Source organism: Sceloporus undulatus, chromosome 1 (genome assembly GCF_019175285.1).
Source record: "Sceloporus undulatus isolate JIND9_A2432 ecotype Alabama chromosome 1, SceUnd_v1.1, whole genome shotgun sequence".
Taxonomy (NCBI): Eukaryota; Metazoa; Chordata; class Lepidosauria; order Squamata; family Phrynosomatidae; genus Sceloporus; species Sceloporus undulatus.
In genome coordinates, this window is record NC_056522.1 from 221446509 (window position 1) to 221462283 (window position 15775).

Here is a 15775-nt window from a genome sequence, read left to right on the forward strand (position 1 = left end):
ATTATTATTATTATTATTATTATTATTATTATTATTATTATTATTATTATTATTATTGTTATTTCTTACCTGCCTCTCCCCACCAGCTAGCCACACCTACCTCAGTTAACCCTGGCATCTGTCCATCCACCTTGAGCATCGATGGAAAGGTATGGATTGAATGGCGTAGTCACTCATGCAGTTGTACAAGCAAAATTTTCCATGCAACCTAGAGCCCTGTGTGGGCCACTAAGATTTCCATATTAGGTAGATGCTTCTGCATGTATCTCTGTACATGAAAAGGCTCCCTCTTTGCAGTTGTTTGCACTGGATGCACATGTGCCAGATGGTGGAAAAATCCTTTTTAGATGGTTTCTGTTTCTAGAATTTCACGACCAGCCTGGCTGTAGTCCAACAAGTAACCTTTCCTAGCTCTCAGTGTGAGTAACACAAACTTGGGGACAGGTGTAACAATCATGGCTCCATCTGCAATTCATGGTAGAATGAATTGCCTGAATAAGACTTGAGATGTGACAGGGCTCAAGTAAGAGTTGTAGGCCATCAGGAGATTTGTTTCTGAATATGATCTGTTTGCTTTAGACAACTTTTATATGGTCATTTCTTCGATTCGGTGGGAATTCTTCTTTCTTTGTTTTGCTGTTTCATTTTTAATTTTCTCTATGCTCTGTGTGACATAAGGAGAACTCGAAGGAGAACTGATTAATATTTTATTTTCTGTCTTTCTGCTACTGGACCACCACAGTCAACATTACTCTTTTCCCCAGTGAGGCTTTGAGGCTATGTCAATCTAATCCAAATGCAATAAAAACGAGTCAGTCCATACTGCACCACTTTAAGCACAGTGGAAATAATATCCTAAAGGCAATGATCATTACATAAGTGAACACTTCTAGTGCTTCAGGCATGAAAGCATGTCAAAAATAGGCCTTGTGTCACCTTAGATTAACAGTTTGTGGATGAGGTGGCTGAGCTGTCTCCTTGAGACTGTTTCTTCATCCTCTTAGATAGCGATTGTTGGCATAGTTCTGATTCCTCATCAGCTTTTTTTTAAAAAAAAGATTCCCAGAGCAATCCCTGGGGTCTTTAACATTACTGCACTGGTCCGTTTCTTTTCTGAAGCCAGAATCCCAGGAATGGACAATAGGTACCTTGTATAGAGATGTGGGGCAAAACTGACATAGGCTGTAAGATGTCAGCAGTTATAGATGATTTCTTCCCACAAAGGCTCCTGTCCTGTCACACAAAATTATGCACAGAATGCCTTACGTGATCCCTAGTGGCCTACATCACTCCTGATGGGGAGTTTACCACTATGTTTTATACCAATCAACAAAGTTAGTTATTCCACCACTGTCAGAAGCATCCTTGGTGGTGGTGACCTAGTTAGCCCTCCATATCGGTGGGTAGCTGCCTGTGGTTTGGGAAGTCTGCAGCAAGCCTTATCCCATATAAGTCAATGGTGATGCATGCATGCAGCCATGATTACATGGATGCATGCATGTAACCATCCATAAATTTAAATGGGCTTTCAATTCCACAATATTTCATTGTGATTAGTGTTAGACTACGCAAAAGAGACAGATCCTCACCCAGCTGTGGAGCTTATTGGTGAACCAGGCCTCATGGGCCAGTCACTGTCTCTCAATTTAGTCTACTTCTCAGGGTTGTAATGTGAAGGTAAAATCAAGGGTCTATCCGTCCTACACAGTTATAGCATATGATACAAAGGGGGAAAAAGAGGATTCCAACAATTATCGTCCAGTTAGTCTGACATCAATACTAGGAAAGATTCTAGAACAAATAATTAAACGGAGAGCCTGTGAACATCTAGAAGGCAATGCCATAATTACAAAAAGTCAACATGGGTTTCAGAGAAACAAGTCATGCCAGACAAATCTTATCTCATTCTTTGATAAAATTATCAGCTTGGTAGATGAAGGGAGTGCTGTGGATATAGTATATCTTGATTTCAGTAAGGCCTTTGACATGGTTTCCCATGACAAGCATGCAAACAAGCTTGTAAAATGTGGGCTCGACAAGGCAACTGTTAAGTGGATTTGTAATTGGTTGACCGGACGAACCCAAAGGGTGCTGTTCAATAATGGCTCCTTTTCATCCTGGAGAGAAGTGACCAGTGGGATCCCACAGAGGTCTGTCTTAGGATGGGTGACACCTGGCTGAATGAGACTACAGTGCACCTGCATCATGCTGGACGCATTTTACATGGCTTCCAGCTTACACGGAAGCCGCTTGGGGAGGAAAACAATGGTGTGTGTGGCAGTCGTGCACGGGCACCGCTCCACCACATGCACACACCCCATTATTTCCTATGGGACTCAAGCATAGCCGGATTTTCCCTTATGCGGGGGAATCTGGAATGGATCCCCCACGTAAGGAGAGGGCCCACTGTACATGTGAAAGGGATCTAGGAGTCCAAGTAGACCAAAAGTTGAACATGAGACAACAGTGTGATGCGGCAGCTAAAAAGGCCAATGCAGTTTTAGGCTGCATCAATAAAAGTATAGTGTCTAGATCAAGGGAAGTAATAGCGCCACTCTATTCTGCTCTGGTTAGGCCCCACCTGGAATATTGTGCCCAGTTCTGGGGCCCACAATTCAAAAAGGACATTGAGAAACTGGAACGTGTCCAAAGGAGGGCAACTAAAATGGTGAAGGGTCTGGAAACCATGCTCTATGAGGAACGACTTAGGGAGCCGGGTATGTTTAGCCTGGAGATGATATGATAGCCCTGTTTCAATATTTGAAGGGATGTCATATTGAGGAGGGAGCAAGCTTGTTTTCTGCTGCTCCAGGGAACAGGACCCGGAACAATGGAGGCAAGCTACAGGAAAAGAGATTCCACCTCAACATTCGGAGGAATTAGTTTTTTGTGGGTTTTTCGGGCTATGTGGCCATGTTCTAGCAGAGTTTCTTTCTAACGTTTCGCCAGCATCTGTGGTTGGCATCTTGATGCCAGCCACAGATGCTGGCGAAACGTCAGAAAGAAACTCTGCTAGAACATGGCCACAGAGTCTGAAAAACCCACAAAAAAACTATGGATGCCGTCCATGAAAGCCTTCGACTTTACTTAGGAGGAATTTCCTGACAGTAAGGGCTGTTCGACAGTGGAACACACTTTCTCGGACTGTAGTGGAGTCTCCTTCCTTGGAGGTCTTTAAGCAGAGGCTGGATGGCCATCTGTCGGGGATGCTTTGATTAAGATTTCCTGCATGGCAGGGGGTTGGACTGGATGGCCAACTCTATGATTCTATGATTTCCCTTTAACTGTTGTGGCTCCATTGTATGGAATCCTGGGATTGGGTGTTTCAGAAGGGCCCTTTACAATTCCCAGCCAGAGAGCTCTGGTGCTTATGACCAAAGAATTTCATAGGATGTTGCCTATGGAATATAGCATTACTATTGTATAGTACAAATGGGCCTGGGAGAAGAGAACCATGTATGCTATCCTGGGCTTCTCAGAATAGAGGCAGAATATAAATTTACAAATTAAATAAAAAGAAAAGAAAACATGATGACTTTGCTGGATTTTGCATTGTCTTAATATTCTGTACATCCAGTCTGTGTCTGCATGTACAGGTTGAGTCACCCTTATCTGAAATGCTTGGGACCAGAAGTGTCTTGGATTTTGGATTTTTTTCAGATTTTGGAATATTTGCATATACATAATGAGGTATTTTGAAGATGGGATCTAAGTCTAAATACAAAATTCATTTATGTTTTGTGTGCACCTTATGCACATAGCCTGAAAGTAATTTTATACACAACATTTTAAATAATTTTGTGCATGAAATAAAGTTTGTGTACACTGGACCATCAGAAAGCAAAGGTTTCACTATCTCAGCCACCATGTGGACAATTTTGGATTTTGGAGTATTTTAGATTTTGGTATTCCAGATCAGGGCGATTTGGCCTGTATATACTTATGGCAGCATATTGGCTGCTGAATCTTATGCTGCCTTTTCTAACATAAACACGACACAGTGTCACTCTGCAGTACTTGTATGTTCAAAACGTCACCTTTCATTGATGGGTAGAACCAGTGAATGACCACAGTTGCACTCTAATCTCACTATTATTCATGTATGCGCTCAATAACTGTGCTGAATTAGCGAGATCTCGTGAATCAGGTGGTCTTTGCAGGCATGGCTTCAGTCTCTATTCCTGCTGCCACCTGAGCAGCAATGAAGTATTCAACCTAAGAGCTTATCGCATAGTCCCTAGAACAGGCTTATCACATCACAAAAGGGGGTGTGATGGGGCTGAGAGGTGGCATAGAATGCTGTTTACCACACAGGAGAACGCCACTGCTGCCGGGCGTTCCCATCGCGTTCTGGATGCATTCTAAGGGGGCGATTTTTTAGAACTGTTCAAAAGTGTTCTCAAAAATCACCCTCTCTGGGACAGATGTGGAACGTGATGGGAATGTCCGGCGGAGGTGGTGGTGTTCTCCTGTGCGGTAAACAGTGTTCTATGCTGCCTCCCGTCCCCATCATTCTCCCTTTTGTAACACGACAGGCCCATTCTAGGGTCTGTGTGATAAGCTTACCAGTATTTTAACCTGGGCATACCAGCAACCAGATGTAATATATTTTTACGTTATTTTCCTTACGTTTCTGCTTCACGTATTCTACTTTCCAAATGTCTTAATAGAATACAGTGTTTTCTCAGTTGGTCCCATATCAGACAGTTGTTACATTCACTGGTGAAGTAGGAGTCCCTGCTCTTCCAGAAAGTATGCTAAGTTTTTGTGAAAAGTCTACATGTGATCTTTGTGGAGGCTGGATGGAGCGTGTGTCCTGAAGGTAGAATGTCCCTTAAGGGTAGGAAGCTGATAGAGGCACTAAACAGCCATATTAACTTTTGCTTTCAGCATCCTTTGTGTTTCTTCACAGACTACTGCACAAGCTGCTAAGCCAGAAAGAACAATTGTGGTCTATGGTGTTCCAGATGGCATTCTAGACAATGACATAATGGTGGACATACTAATGATTCATTTTCAAAAGGCAAAGAATAAAGGTGGAGACGTGGAGGCCGTTGTCTATCCTACATCATCCCAAGGAGTGGCATACATAACATTTGAAGATGAAAGAGGTAATATCAAAGGAAGGAAGCTGAATTTTGGACCGTTAATCATAAAATAGAAATTTTCTTCTTTTAACACCTTCGTATTGGAAATATTGGTGTTACAGCTTCTGATTGGAAGTCTTTTACAGTGTGTAGGGTTTTTTTTTAAACTCATTCATCAGATATCTAAATGCAAAGAGGCTTTAAAGAAGAGTGTGTGGGTGTTTTAAAATACTTGCACAAGGATAAAACATATAGTGCAGGCTAGCAGATGAGAATTTTGCAGTCAAATGGTTGCCAATTAACCTTGTAGAAAGGCAACCTCCTGTCTATCTCTTCTTCACAATTTTATGCACTGCATAAACTATCAGGAGACAATACTGAACGTTGGGAGGAATCTCTAAGGAAAACTTTCAGAAGGGAAAAAGAAGGTGGGGAGATAACAATTCATTGCTGATTTCGATCCCCCTCCCCAAAAAAGATAATCTGGATTTCTTCTCAGTTGCAGAGAACGTTCTGAAAAATGAACACCAACTGGAGGACAGGAGGCTGCATAAGGGTTATCTCTTGAAAGTGTCACTGTATGGAGAAAGTGTAAGTAAAAACAGTGGAGTGTTTTGTTTTTGAATCAGCTTGCTCTGCCTTAAAAGTGGTTTTTGACCATTTCAGTGACATTTCTGACCAAGTAGCAGAAAATGGGAAGGTCACTTGGAGAACAGTGTCTGGAATTTCCCAGCCAGCATGGCCACTGACTAGGGGATTCTGCAAGTTGTAGTAAAATAAAATAAACATAAATAAATCAACACTTCAAAGTTATGCAAAGTAGCACTCATCATGAGGATAGAAATTATTTACTCTTGTGTTACAATCTGGTGGAGGTTTGCATGTTACACAACTGATGTCCAAGAGAAAGGGACAGTGTTTCTTATTGTACAGGCTGAGTCTCTCTTATCTGGTATTCCAAAATCCAAAATTGTATACATGAGTGGCTGAGATAGTGACACCTTTATTTTCTGATGATTTAGCGTACATAAACTTTGTTTCATGCACAAAATTATTTAAAATATTGTGTATAAAATTACCTTCAGGCTATATATGTGTGTGTATATACACATACAGTTGGCCCTCCGTTTTTGTGGGGGATCCGTTCCGCCCCCCTCCAAAACAGAAGCTCATGCATATTCAAGCCTTGGCTTGAATATGGGATGCGCCCCCATGCATGTGGCTCGGGTGCATGTGCCATTGAAAATAGTGCACGTTGCCTCTCCGCAGATATTCAAGGTTGTGAATCTCAGATCTGTGAGTTAGGAGCGATGACTGTATACGAACTGAAATTAGCTTTTAGACTTGGGTCCCATCTCCGAGATATCTCATTATATATATGCAAACATTCCTAAATCCAAAACACTTCTGGTCCCTACCGTTTTAGAGAAGGGAGACTCCACATGTGGTCAGCATGTGGGAACAAGAAAGGACTTCTAGCATAGAATATTACAGATTACTTTGTTGTTCATACATCTTGTTCATACGATACCCACAATGCAAAATGCTTGTGTAAAAATTCTCTCCTCTCATTGCTGGCCACACAGCAAAAAATATATTCAGTTTTTAAGCTCCATGGTTCTTTAGCATCTAACAGATTCCAGAAGGGAAAAGTGATTGTCTGTTGCAGTTGTAACATTTGCCTTATGCAGGATTCAGATCTAAATTCTCTCCTGAGGTCTAAAAGGGGTGAAGAGTATCTGCAAGTCCCGTCCCTGGCGTCCCCACCTCTGACCACTCCCTCCTTTGTTGAGGAGAGAGGTCTGAAGGAGGCTTTTCCAGTCAGCCCTTCTTATACACTGATTTTTTATACATGGATTCAAGCATACATGGTTTGAAAATGTTAAAAAATAGTATTAATTTCAAATATCAAACCTTGATTTTCCATTTTTTATAAGGGACACCATTTTGCTATGCCATTATATTTAGTGGGACTTGAGCATACAAGGATTTTGTTATCCATGGGGGATCTTGGAACCAAACCCCAGCGTATAACAAGGGTCCACTGTACTTGAGTTTGCTTGTGTAGGTGTGAGTAGATGGTTCTTGTGTACTTTGAAACTGATTGTGATCAGATCCTTCATACCTTTCTCCTCAATGAAACAAAGTTGGAAATGAAGCAGGAAGACAGGATCACTAGGAATGAAGCTTGTTTGGGTGACCATGTCCCTCCCCACTTGTAGCCCTCATATTAGTAGGCTGTACAGAGGTATAGGTCTGTATCTGGATTTAGTCATACTTTGAACATACCCATAGATATAAATGGAACTTAAATTAACAATGACTGAATGAAATCCCATTGTTTTTAACAGATCCGCTTTAAATATTGCAAAGTCTGGATCCAACCCATAAAAATGACTTGTGGTGCTTTAAAGATTTAAAGATATAGTGTGGTATAAACTTCTGTGGACTAGAGCTCACACTATCCATGCCTCTCTGATGGTATTTAAGGTGCTAAAGGAGTTTTATATGTGTCTGTATCCAACAAACGTTCAGCATGCCTTAAGAATTTTTTTTTTAACAATGTGTGTGGCACTTTGTACTTAAGAATAAAGGAGAGGCAAATAGTTTTCTGATGGAGGTTTTATATGAATATTTCACAAAGAAAAGTCCACTGAGGGGGTGGAGAGAAGGGAGTGGCAAATGTAAGAAGGGATGAAATATATTTTTGACTACAGTTGGCCCTCCATATTGGCAGACTAGCCATCTGTGAATTGGAGCATTTATAGATGTCCCTGGCCCATTATCATCAATGGCAGTGTGTGCATGCAGCCATGCTAACGTGGCTATTCACATGTTGACATCCATTGACAGTAATGGTCCTGTGTTTTTTGGTATCAGTGGGTTTGGTGGGTCCACAACTGAACCCCCACCAATATGGAGGGATGACTGTATAAGTTAACCATTTTTACCCTCCCCCCATGAATGATTTATTTATTTATTTGATGTATATCCCACGTTCCTCCCAAAATAGGACTAAATCAGCTTATAATAACTGTTAAAACCAAATAGCAACTAACCTTTTGTTTCTTTAGGTTTTTACCTGTGTGACATGCATTCTCAGTTTGTCCATTTTGAGAGAAAAATGCAGTTTGGAAGATCTGGTAGAAGACCTTAAGAAGAATCTGCCGAAACTGAGTTTTGGGCCTTTAGACCTGAATGGGAAGATAAGAGTGCAGGGGCCATTTTTGGCCATCAATGCACTTCAAAACATGCTTTTACTAAAAATAAAATCTTCTAGTAATGAACAAAACATGAATGTAAAAGAAATAATGCCAGAACATAGGCCAAACTGTAGTCAAACAAAGTCTAGATTATCTTTGGAGCCAAGAAATGATTTAGTCCCAAACGCAAGTAGAGAGGAACTAAGTGTTACTCTTGATACTGATATTTATCACTATATGAAAAAATTCAAAAACAAGTTCTATGAAAATACTCTAGAACAATATGGTATTATTAGTAATGAATCTTTAGGTGATGAAATTACTACCATATATCTCAGAAACAACAACACAAAGCCAGGTCCCAGCCAGTTAGAACATGCCAGAAATATAGTTGAAAGCTTGTCAGCAGAATTGCATAACTCTTTGCGCAAAACAACACTGCCACTGAAACGGTCCACCAAAACAGAGAAACAAAAATGTGAGCAGGCATGCAAGGTTGTCAGTACCCAGTACCCAAATGTCCTGGTTACATGGTACTCAACTCACATAGATATTATAGGATCTTCTTCAGATATTTATAAATTTACACAGGAGGTGAAGAAAATGACAGGGGATTTCCAAAAAGAACCTTGGAGATAGTCTTCAGCTAGTTTGTTAGAGGCCTGGCCTAGATGTTATGCCTGGTACAGGGCTACCTGTGTATTTTTGTGTATTTTTTCATCCCTGTTCCGCACGTTGGTTGACAGAAACACAAAAATAGGCTAGCTATGACTGAAAAGGTGAGAAAGAACTTGATCTGAGAGACATTTTTTGTGGAAGTATCCTAATAGTTACACTTAACATTACCTTGAATAGAGTATGAGTTACAGGCTTTAGCACAGAAATGTTAAGAAATTGTTAGGGGTAGTGATGAAAGTGGTACAGTTTATCACAGAATAAAAATCTTTTAAAAATCATGTAATGTCCTTTTGTAATTCTACATTAGTATATCAGCATTCTTTAACAAACTGAATTACTTATGAAGTAATCTTGTTTGGTTAAAAGGAACATATTTTCAACATATTCTTGAGCAGCTGTGTGCTTTTTAGGCTGACAACTTTCATGATCCTGCTATACACAAGATAGTGTGGACAGCTAGAGACTTCTTTTTTACAAAATACTAATTCAGATGAAAACTAATTACTGTACAAGGATGCATGGAGAGATAGATAAACAATGCCTTTATATAATCTCTGTATATGTCAGTGCTGTACAGTGGATTCAAAATGTCTTGTTTTCTTGTATTGTTTTTTCTGTATGAAAATAAAACTGGAAATGTGTCACTGGTCCCGAAAGACAGGCCAAAATAAAGCTGCTTTGGGCCAGTTTGGTAGCGTGCTGTTTAAATGACGCATGTGTCCTAAGAGGCTGGAAGCCGTGCCAAAGCCATGTTCCAGTCCTAAGCAGCTTTGGCGCAGCTTCTGGCCTTTTAAGATGTGTGTGTCATTTAAACAGCATACCACTAAAGTGACCTGAAACAGCTTTATTTTGGCCGTTTAAAGTGTCTTGCTTTCTGAGACAGTAAAAAACACAACAAAAAACAGATAGTATATGTTATGTTATCTAGTCTTGAAAAATTGTTACTAGTTATAAACAGCACGTCCAAAGAAATCAAACTATTGTACTGTATGTTGCTTGTAATACTGTCATACCAAATTTCAGTTTGGCTCATAGCACCTTCTCTGTTGCTCACTCTGAATATGATAACCACTGTATACAATACAATATTGATTTTGTTGGATTTTACTGTGTGAGCAGCTTTGTTTTTGTGTGCTTTCAAGTCGTTGCTGACTTACGGTGACCCTAAGGTGAACCTATCACTGGGCTTTTGTGGCAAGATTTGTTCAGAGGGTGTTTACCACTGCTTTCCTCTGAGACTGAGAGAGTGTGACTTTGCCCAACTCACCCAGTGGGTTTCCATGATTGAGCGAGATTTGAACCCTGGTCTCCAGAGTTTCAGTCCAGTGCCCAAACGATTACAGCATGCTGGCTCTCAAACAGCTTTGGTATGTATATGGTTCTTTAAAAAGTGATTTAACACAAAACAAATGAATCTTAGAGCATAGAATAGCTGGCAAAGCATAGCTGGCAAAGAGGTACAGAATCATAAAACTGGAAGGGACAGCAACGGCCATCTAGTTCAGATCTCCAGCATGCAGGCATCTCAGGATGTTCCAAATATCTGTTTAAAAGCCTATGGCCTGTTACAGACTGCCAAATAAAGCTGCTTCGGGTGTCTTTGGAGGTATGCTGTTTAAATGATGGATGGGTCCTTAAGAGTCCGGAGGTCGCACCAAAGCCACACTCCATTCCTAAGCACTGGAGTGCAGCTTTGGTGCAGCTTCCGGATTCTTTGGATGCATGCATCATTTAAACAGCATACCTCCAAAGAGACCCGAAGCAGATTTATTTTGGTAGTCTGTAACAGGCCAATGAAAAGTTTCAAGTGTAATTAACAAATAAAGCACAAGAGGGAACCACACACCATGAAGCTGGATTTCCTGCTTGCAAAAACCAGATCCTTGCACATCTCATTAGCTGAATCTCTATTCATGAGAAAGATAAATTTCTTACTCAGAATCAGCATTCTCTAGAATGTTAAAGTAAAAAAAAGCAGCACATTTGCTTGGGAATGCCTGGTTTAGACTGTTGGGTTGAAAAAGGATTTCTGCACTGTCAACAACATTAAATCTTAAGCACATTTGCTTGCAAACTGGTGCCCTCCAAAGGTTTTAGACTGTTAAATTCCATCAGCTTTGGACAGCATTGTCAGGGGTGATGAGAGATGTGTTTCACAACATCTGGAGGGTAGGAAGGCTGGCTTTAGAAACATTAGTGTCATTTCTTGTTTGAGGTTTTGAGGAGCACTTTGTGCAAAGTCCACACTTGTGAAGTCATACTTGGAAAGGGACCATGCTCCTACCCTCAACCTAGAGTCTAGATGGTGGAAAACTCAGGATGATATGACCAAATAGAGCCAAGAAACTGTTTGGTGTCCTATTCTGTGGCAAGAAAATTTTACTTCCTTGCTATGATCTACTGACCAGACAGGCAGATTCAAATGATGAGGAACCTTTTTGCTGTGGATGAAGGACACCATGTGGGGGAACCCTTGGCTGCTGTGGCTAATTTACATTATGTTTTGCAGAAAAAAATCACTCATTCGTTCCAGCTTAGATACCACAGTGGTGATAGAGGCAGAAAGAGAATGAACCAGGGCACTATCTACACTGGTTGTGGTTGTTGCGTTACAGCTTGCACAGACTCAAGATGTGGACAGGCATGAAGGATAAAGACCCCTCATATCCTCTGGATCCATCTCACCTTTGGCGGTTACTGTGTATTTTCTGAGGGAGAGTGTAATGGAGTGGTCAGACCGACGTTTAAAACCACATTTACCTATGCAAACATCTATCTGCAAGTTTAAACCCTTTAAAAATGTTTAAATATTTAATTTAATCAGTTATTTAATATTAAACATTTCATGGTTCAAATATTTAAACAGTTTAAATAGTTGAAAATATTTGGGAAATGGTTGAAAGCCACATTTTTCAAGTGTTGAGAAATCATGGGAAGAATCTTCTCCACCAAATTTGCATTTGGTTGTTTTACACAGAAAACAGCATTTTCTGTGCAGGTAAGAGCATTTTATGCATAGAAAATAACTCAGAAATATTAATTCATGTACAGAAAATACTGTAATTGAGGATTTAATCTGCGTAAAATTCACAGGTGGTTGATTTGCATACAAACAGCATTTTTTGTGCAGGAAGGCATTTTATGCATAGAAAATAATATTTCCATGCAGCGATACTAATTCATGTGCAGAAAATGCTGTAATTGGGGATTTATTCTGGATACAGTTAATATTTGTGCATAGAAGTATTATTTTCCATGCAGAAAATGCTGTTTTCTGCTGAAAGCAACCACATGCTAATTTTGTGAGGGCTGAGTCCCAAATTGCAAATAGCTTTTAAAAACTGCCTGCTTTTTGCAATTTTTCTGACAATAAGAAGAAAGTTTCTGAAATTGCTCATCACTACTTTGAAAAGAAACTGAAAAATGAAGAACTATATCCCTTGTGAGCAGAAAACGTGCTTTCCCCACTAGCATGATAAATACTATTTTTGCTAATAGGAAGAGTAATGACTTCACACTGAATTGCATTAACATTTGAAAGCAGCTGAACTATTTGCTCTCCTTCTTTTTGGTAGGGTATGCACACTCCTACAGCCACTCTAAACTTAGACATTATTTACAGCAGTTATCCAGGTGGTTGCCATCTGACAAGGGGACTTAAGTAATTGCTCAGAAAGAAGGGATTGCACCCTTGTGATGTGTGAGCTGACTTTCTACGCTGTGAATAAAGGAGGTGGATTCCAATCATGCTTATCCTGGGAAGCCCAGCATCCACCCCCCCTTTTTTTTTTAACTGGGGCAGCTCTATGGGAGAAAATATCTTCATGCTCCACAGTGCTTCTGCTGCCATACTTATGAATAAAAAGGACTGTAAAATACAAGCTGCTGAATGAGGGAGTGTCTTTGACTGATTTTGGAACACGTGGACAGGCCAGGGTAAACTTGGACAAGCTAGCGAGCTTACGTGTCCAAAAAATATCTTTCACAAATCAAGGCTTTAAACAGGTCCCATCTGAATGTCTCAGAATATAATGGTAGGAATTTACCAAGAAAGTCCTCCCCAGCCTGGAGCTGGACTAGCAGTAGCAATAGAATTTACATTTCTATATTGCTTATCAGTGAACTCAGTACTCTCTGTAAGCCAATTGCCCCCAACAAGCTGGGTACTCATTCTATGAAAGAATGGAAAGCTGAGTCAACCTTGGAGCTGTGGTATTGAACTCACAATGTTGTGACTACAGTATCAGCATTTAACCACTGTGCCACAAGGGCTCACTATTGGACTAAAATTCCCATCATCCCCAACCAGCAGGGATGGTAGGAGTACTCACCACATCTGAAGAGCACAGGTTTGGGGAAGACAGGTCTGATGCCCCACCTGCCCCCTTCTAGTAGGGGACCAGTGAGAGTAGCTGAGATATTTACCGTGGATGGAAGATCATGTCAGAAATCCAAGTAGGCCACCCTGATCTCTGTGATGGAAGAAAATTAAGACAGAAATATTCTTAAGAAAATAGTGGATAAACAGTAGCTATTTATCTTTTCTCTTCTTAAAAGCAGCTGCATCTATGCTTTGGTCCAGCCATTTGCCTGGTTGTTGAGTCATAGGATCACAGAGTTGGAAGAGACCACAAGGGTCATCCAGCCCAACCCTCTATTATGCAGGAATACACTATCAAGGTACCCCTGACAGATGGCCATCCAGCCTCTATTTAAAAACCTCCAAACAATGAGACTCCATCACCCTCTGAGGCAGCATGTTCCACTGACAGGCAGTGGTTCTTTCCATCAGGAGTGCTTTGTGTCTTCTTGCATGGGAGGGGGTTGGATTGCATGGCCCCTGTGGTCTCTTCCAACTCTCTGGAGATTATCACACACAGATAGGATAAGGACGGGATTGATCCCTTGTTCTTATCCCGTCTTTGACGGCAATCCCATGAAAGGCTTTCAGATCTTAGCGCTATTGTCCCATCATTGAATCCTGCATTGCATTAACGAGAATTCCTGTTAATGCAAAATGCCAGGCAATGTCTTCTTCAATGAAGGGACAATGATGGGACAATGACGCAATCTGTGCAATGTCGTTCAAAATTCTTTCACGCGGTCATGGTCAATTGTACTTTCTGGATGGGATAATGACGGGATAAGCTTGACGTCATATGAAAATCTTATCGCAATTGCGCTATAAGAATGGGAAAAGGATGCAATAAGGATGTTTTGTTCCGTCTGATAATCTCATCTGATTCTAGAATTGCATTGGCTTTTTAGCTGCCTTTTTAGCTGCCACATCACGCTTCTAACTCTTGTTCGGCTTGTGGTCTATTAAGGGCTGAAACAGATGGCCGTATTAAGTCAGCTTCATGCTGGCTTGAGAGGGCATGGTGTTTAGATGCACAACACCTCCAAGCTGCCCAGAAATCATGCTGGGGAATAATAATAACAACAACAACAACAACAATTTATATTCTGCTTGATCACTTGGAATCCAAGCAGATTACAACAATAAAAACGAGATACAAAATTCTAAAAACTGCTATCCCTCCCTCACAGTATAAAAACATAGTAATACTAAAAAGAGATTAAACCAGAAAGACATTAAAACAATAGTATAAAATAACAGTTAAATCAATAGAAGATTTGTAAGAAATTTATAGCAGGGTCCAGATAGGATGGAAAAGGGGATAGAGAAAAGGGAGGGGGGGGAGGCTAGTAAATAGAGGTGGACCTAGTCTGGAAAGGCCTGCTGGAAGAGATCTGTCTTAATAGCCTTCTTAAAGGTTTCCAAGGTGGTAATCTGACAGATCTTGTCCAGCAGGTCATTCCAGAGTCTAGGAGCAACTGCTGACAAGGAACGCTGGGTCACTGCTGAAAGCCTAGTCCTCTTTGGTTGAAGCAGATTCTTTCCAGCAGAACTAAGAGTACAGGGAGGATGATATAGGAGAAGAAGAAGAAATCAGAACCCAAGCCATGTAGATTTAAAGATTAAAACCAACACTTTGTATCTTGCCTGGAAACTAACTGGCAGCCAGTGAAGGGATTTTAAAACTAGTGTAATGTTGGCAAATCTAGATGTGCCAGTAACCAGCCTGACTGCCATATTCTGTACCAGTTGAAGTTTCCGAACGTGACACAGAGGTAGCCCCATGTGGAGCACATTGCAAAAGTTGAGCCGAGAGGTTACCAGTGCATGTATTATTTTTTCAAGGTCTTCCCACTCCAGGGAGGGATGCAGTTGGCGTATCAGCCGAAGCTGAAAGCAAGTGCTCCTGACCGTCGCATCCACCTGGGCCGTCAGATGGAGAGATGAGTCTAGGAGCACCCTCAAACTGCAAACAGAGTCCTTCAGGGGAAGTGTGACCCCTTGCAGAACTGGCTGGCATAACTCCATTCCCGGATTGGGAGTCCCTATTACTAGTAACTCACTCTTACTTGGATTCAACTTGAGTTTGTTTTCCCTCATCCAGTCTATTACCGCATCAAGACAGACATTCAGAGGAGAAATACCTTCCTTAGTCACTGCAGCACTCTGAGACATAAAGAAATATATTTGGGTGTCATCAGCATACTGATAACACCCCGCCCCACATCTCTGGATGATCTCACAGTGGCTTCATGTAAATGTTGAACAGCATTGGGGACAGAATCATTCCTTGAGGGACGCCCGACCTGAGCTCCCTTTTGGCCGAATAACTGTCCCCAAGCAACACCATCTGGAATCTACCCGAGAGGTAGGATCAGAACCACTGCAAAGCAGAGCCTCCGATTCCCAGCTCTCTCAGGCGCTCCAGAAGGATACCATGGTTGATG

General features: G+C 41.1%; 1 protein-coding gene across 2 annotated transcripts in view; it reads left to right on the forward strand.

The window, feature by feature from the left end:
* The window catches only part of RBM43 (RNA binding motif protein 43), a 12669-nt gene extending 2599 nt beyond the window's left edge, over nucleotides 1–10070 (forward strand). The window contains exons 2-5 of one of the 2 annotated variants that reach the window (XM_042446604.1): nucleotides 87–149; nucleotides 4913–5111; nucleotides 5587–5678; nucleotides 8162–10070. In XM_042446604.1, coding sequence (XP_042302538.1) covers nucleotides 87–149; nucleotides 4913–5111; nucleotides 5587–5678; nucleotides 8162–8929 — 1122 coding nt within the window. In that variant the 3' untranslated portion in view covers nucleotides 8930–10070. The remainder of the gene's footprint in view (nucleotides 1–86; nucleotides 150–4912; nucleotides 5112–5586; nucleotides 5679–8161) is intronic. The other variant, XM_042446605.1, reaches the window with a different exon arrangement.
* Nucleotides 10071–15775: the final 5705 nt, after the last annotated feature.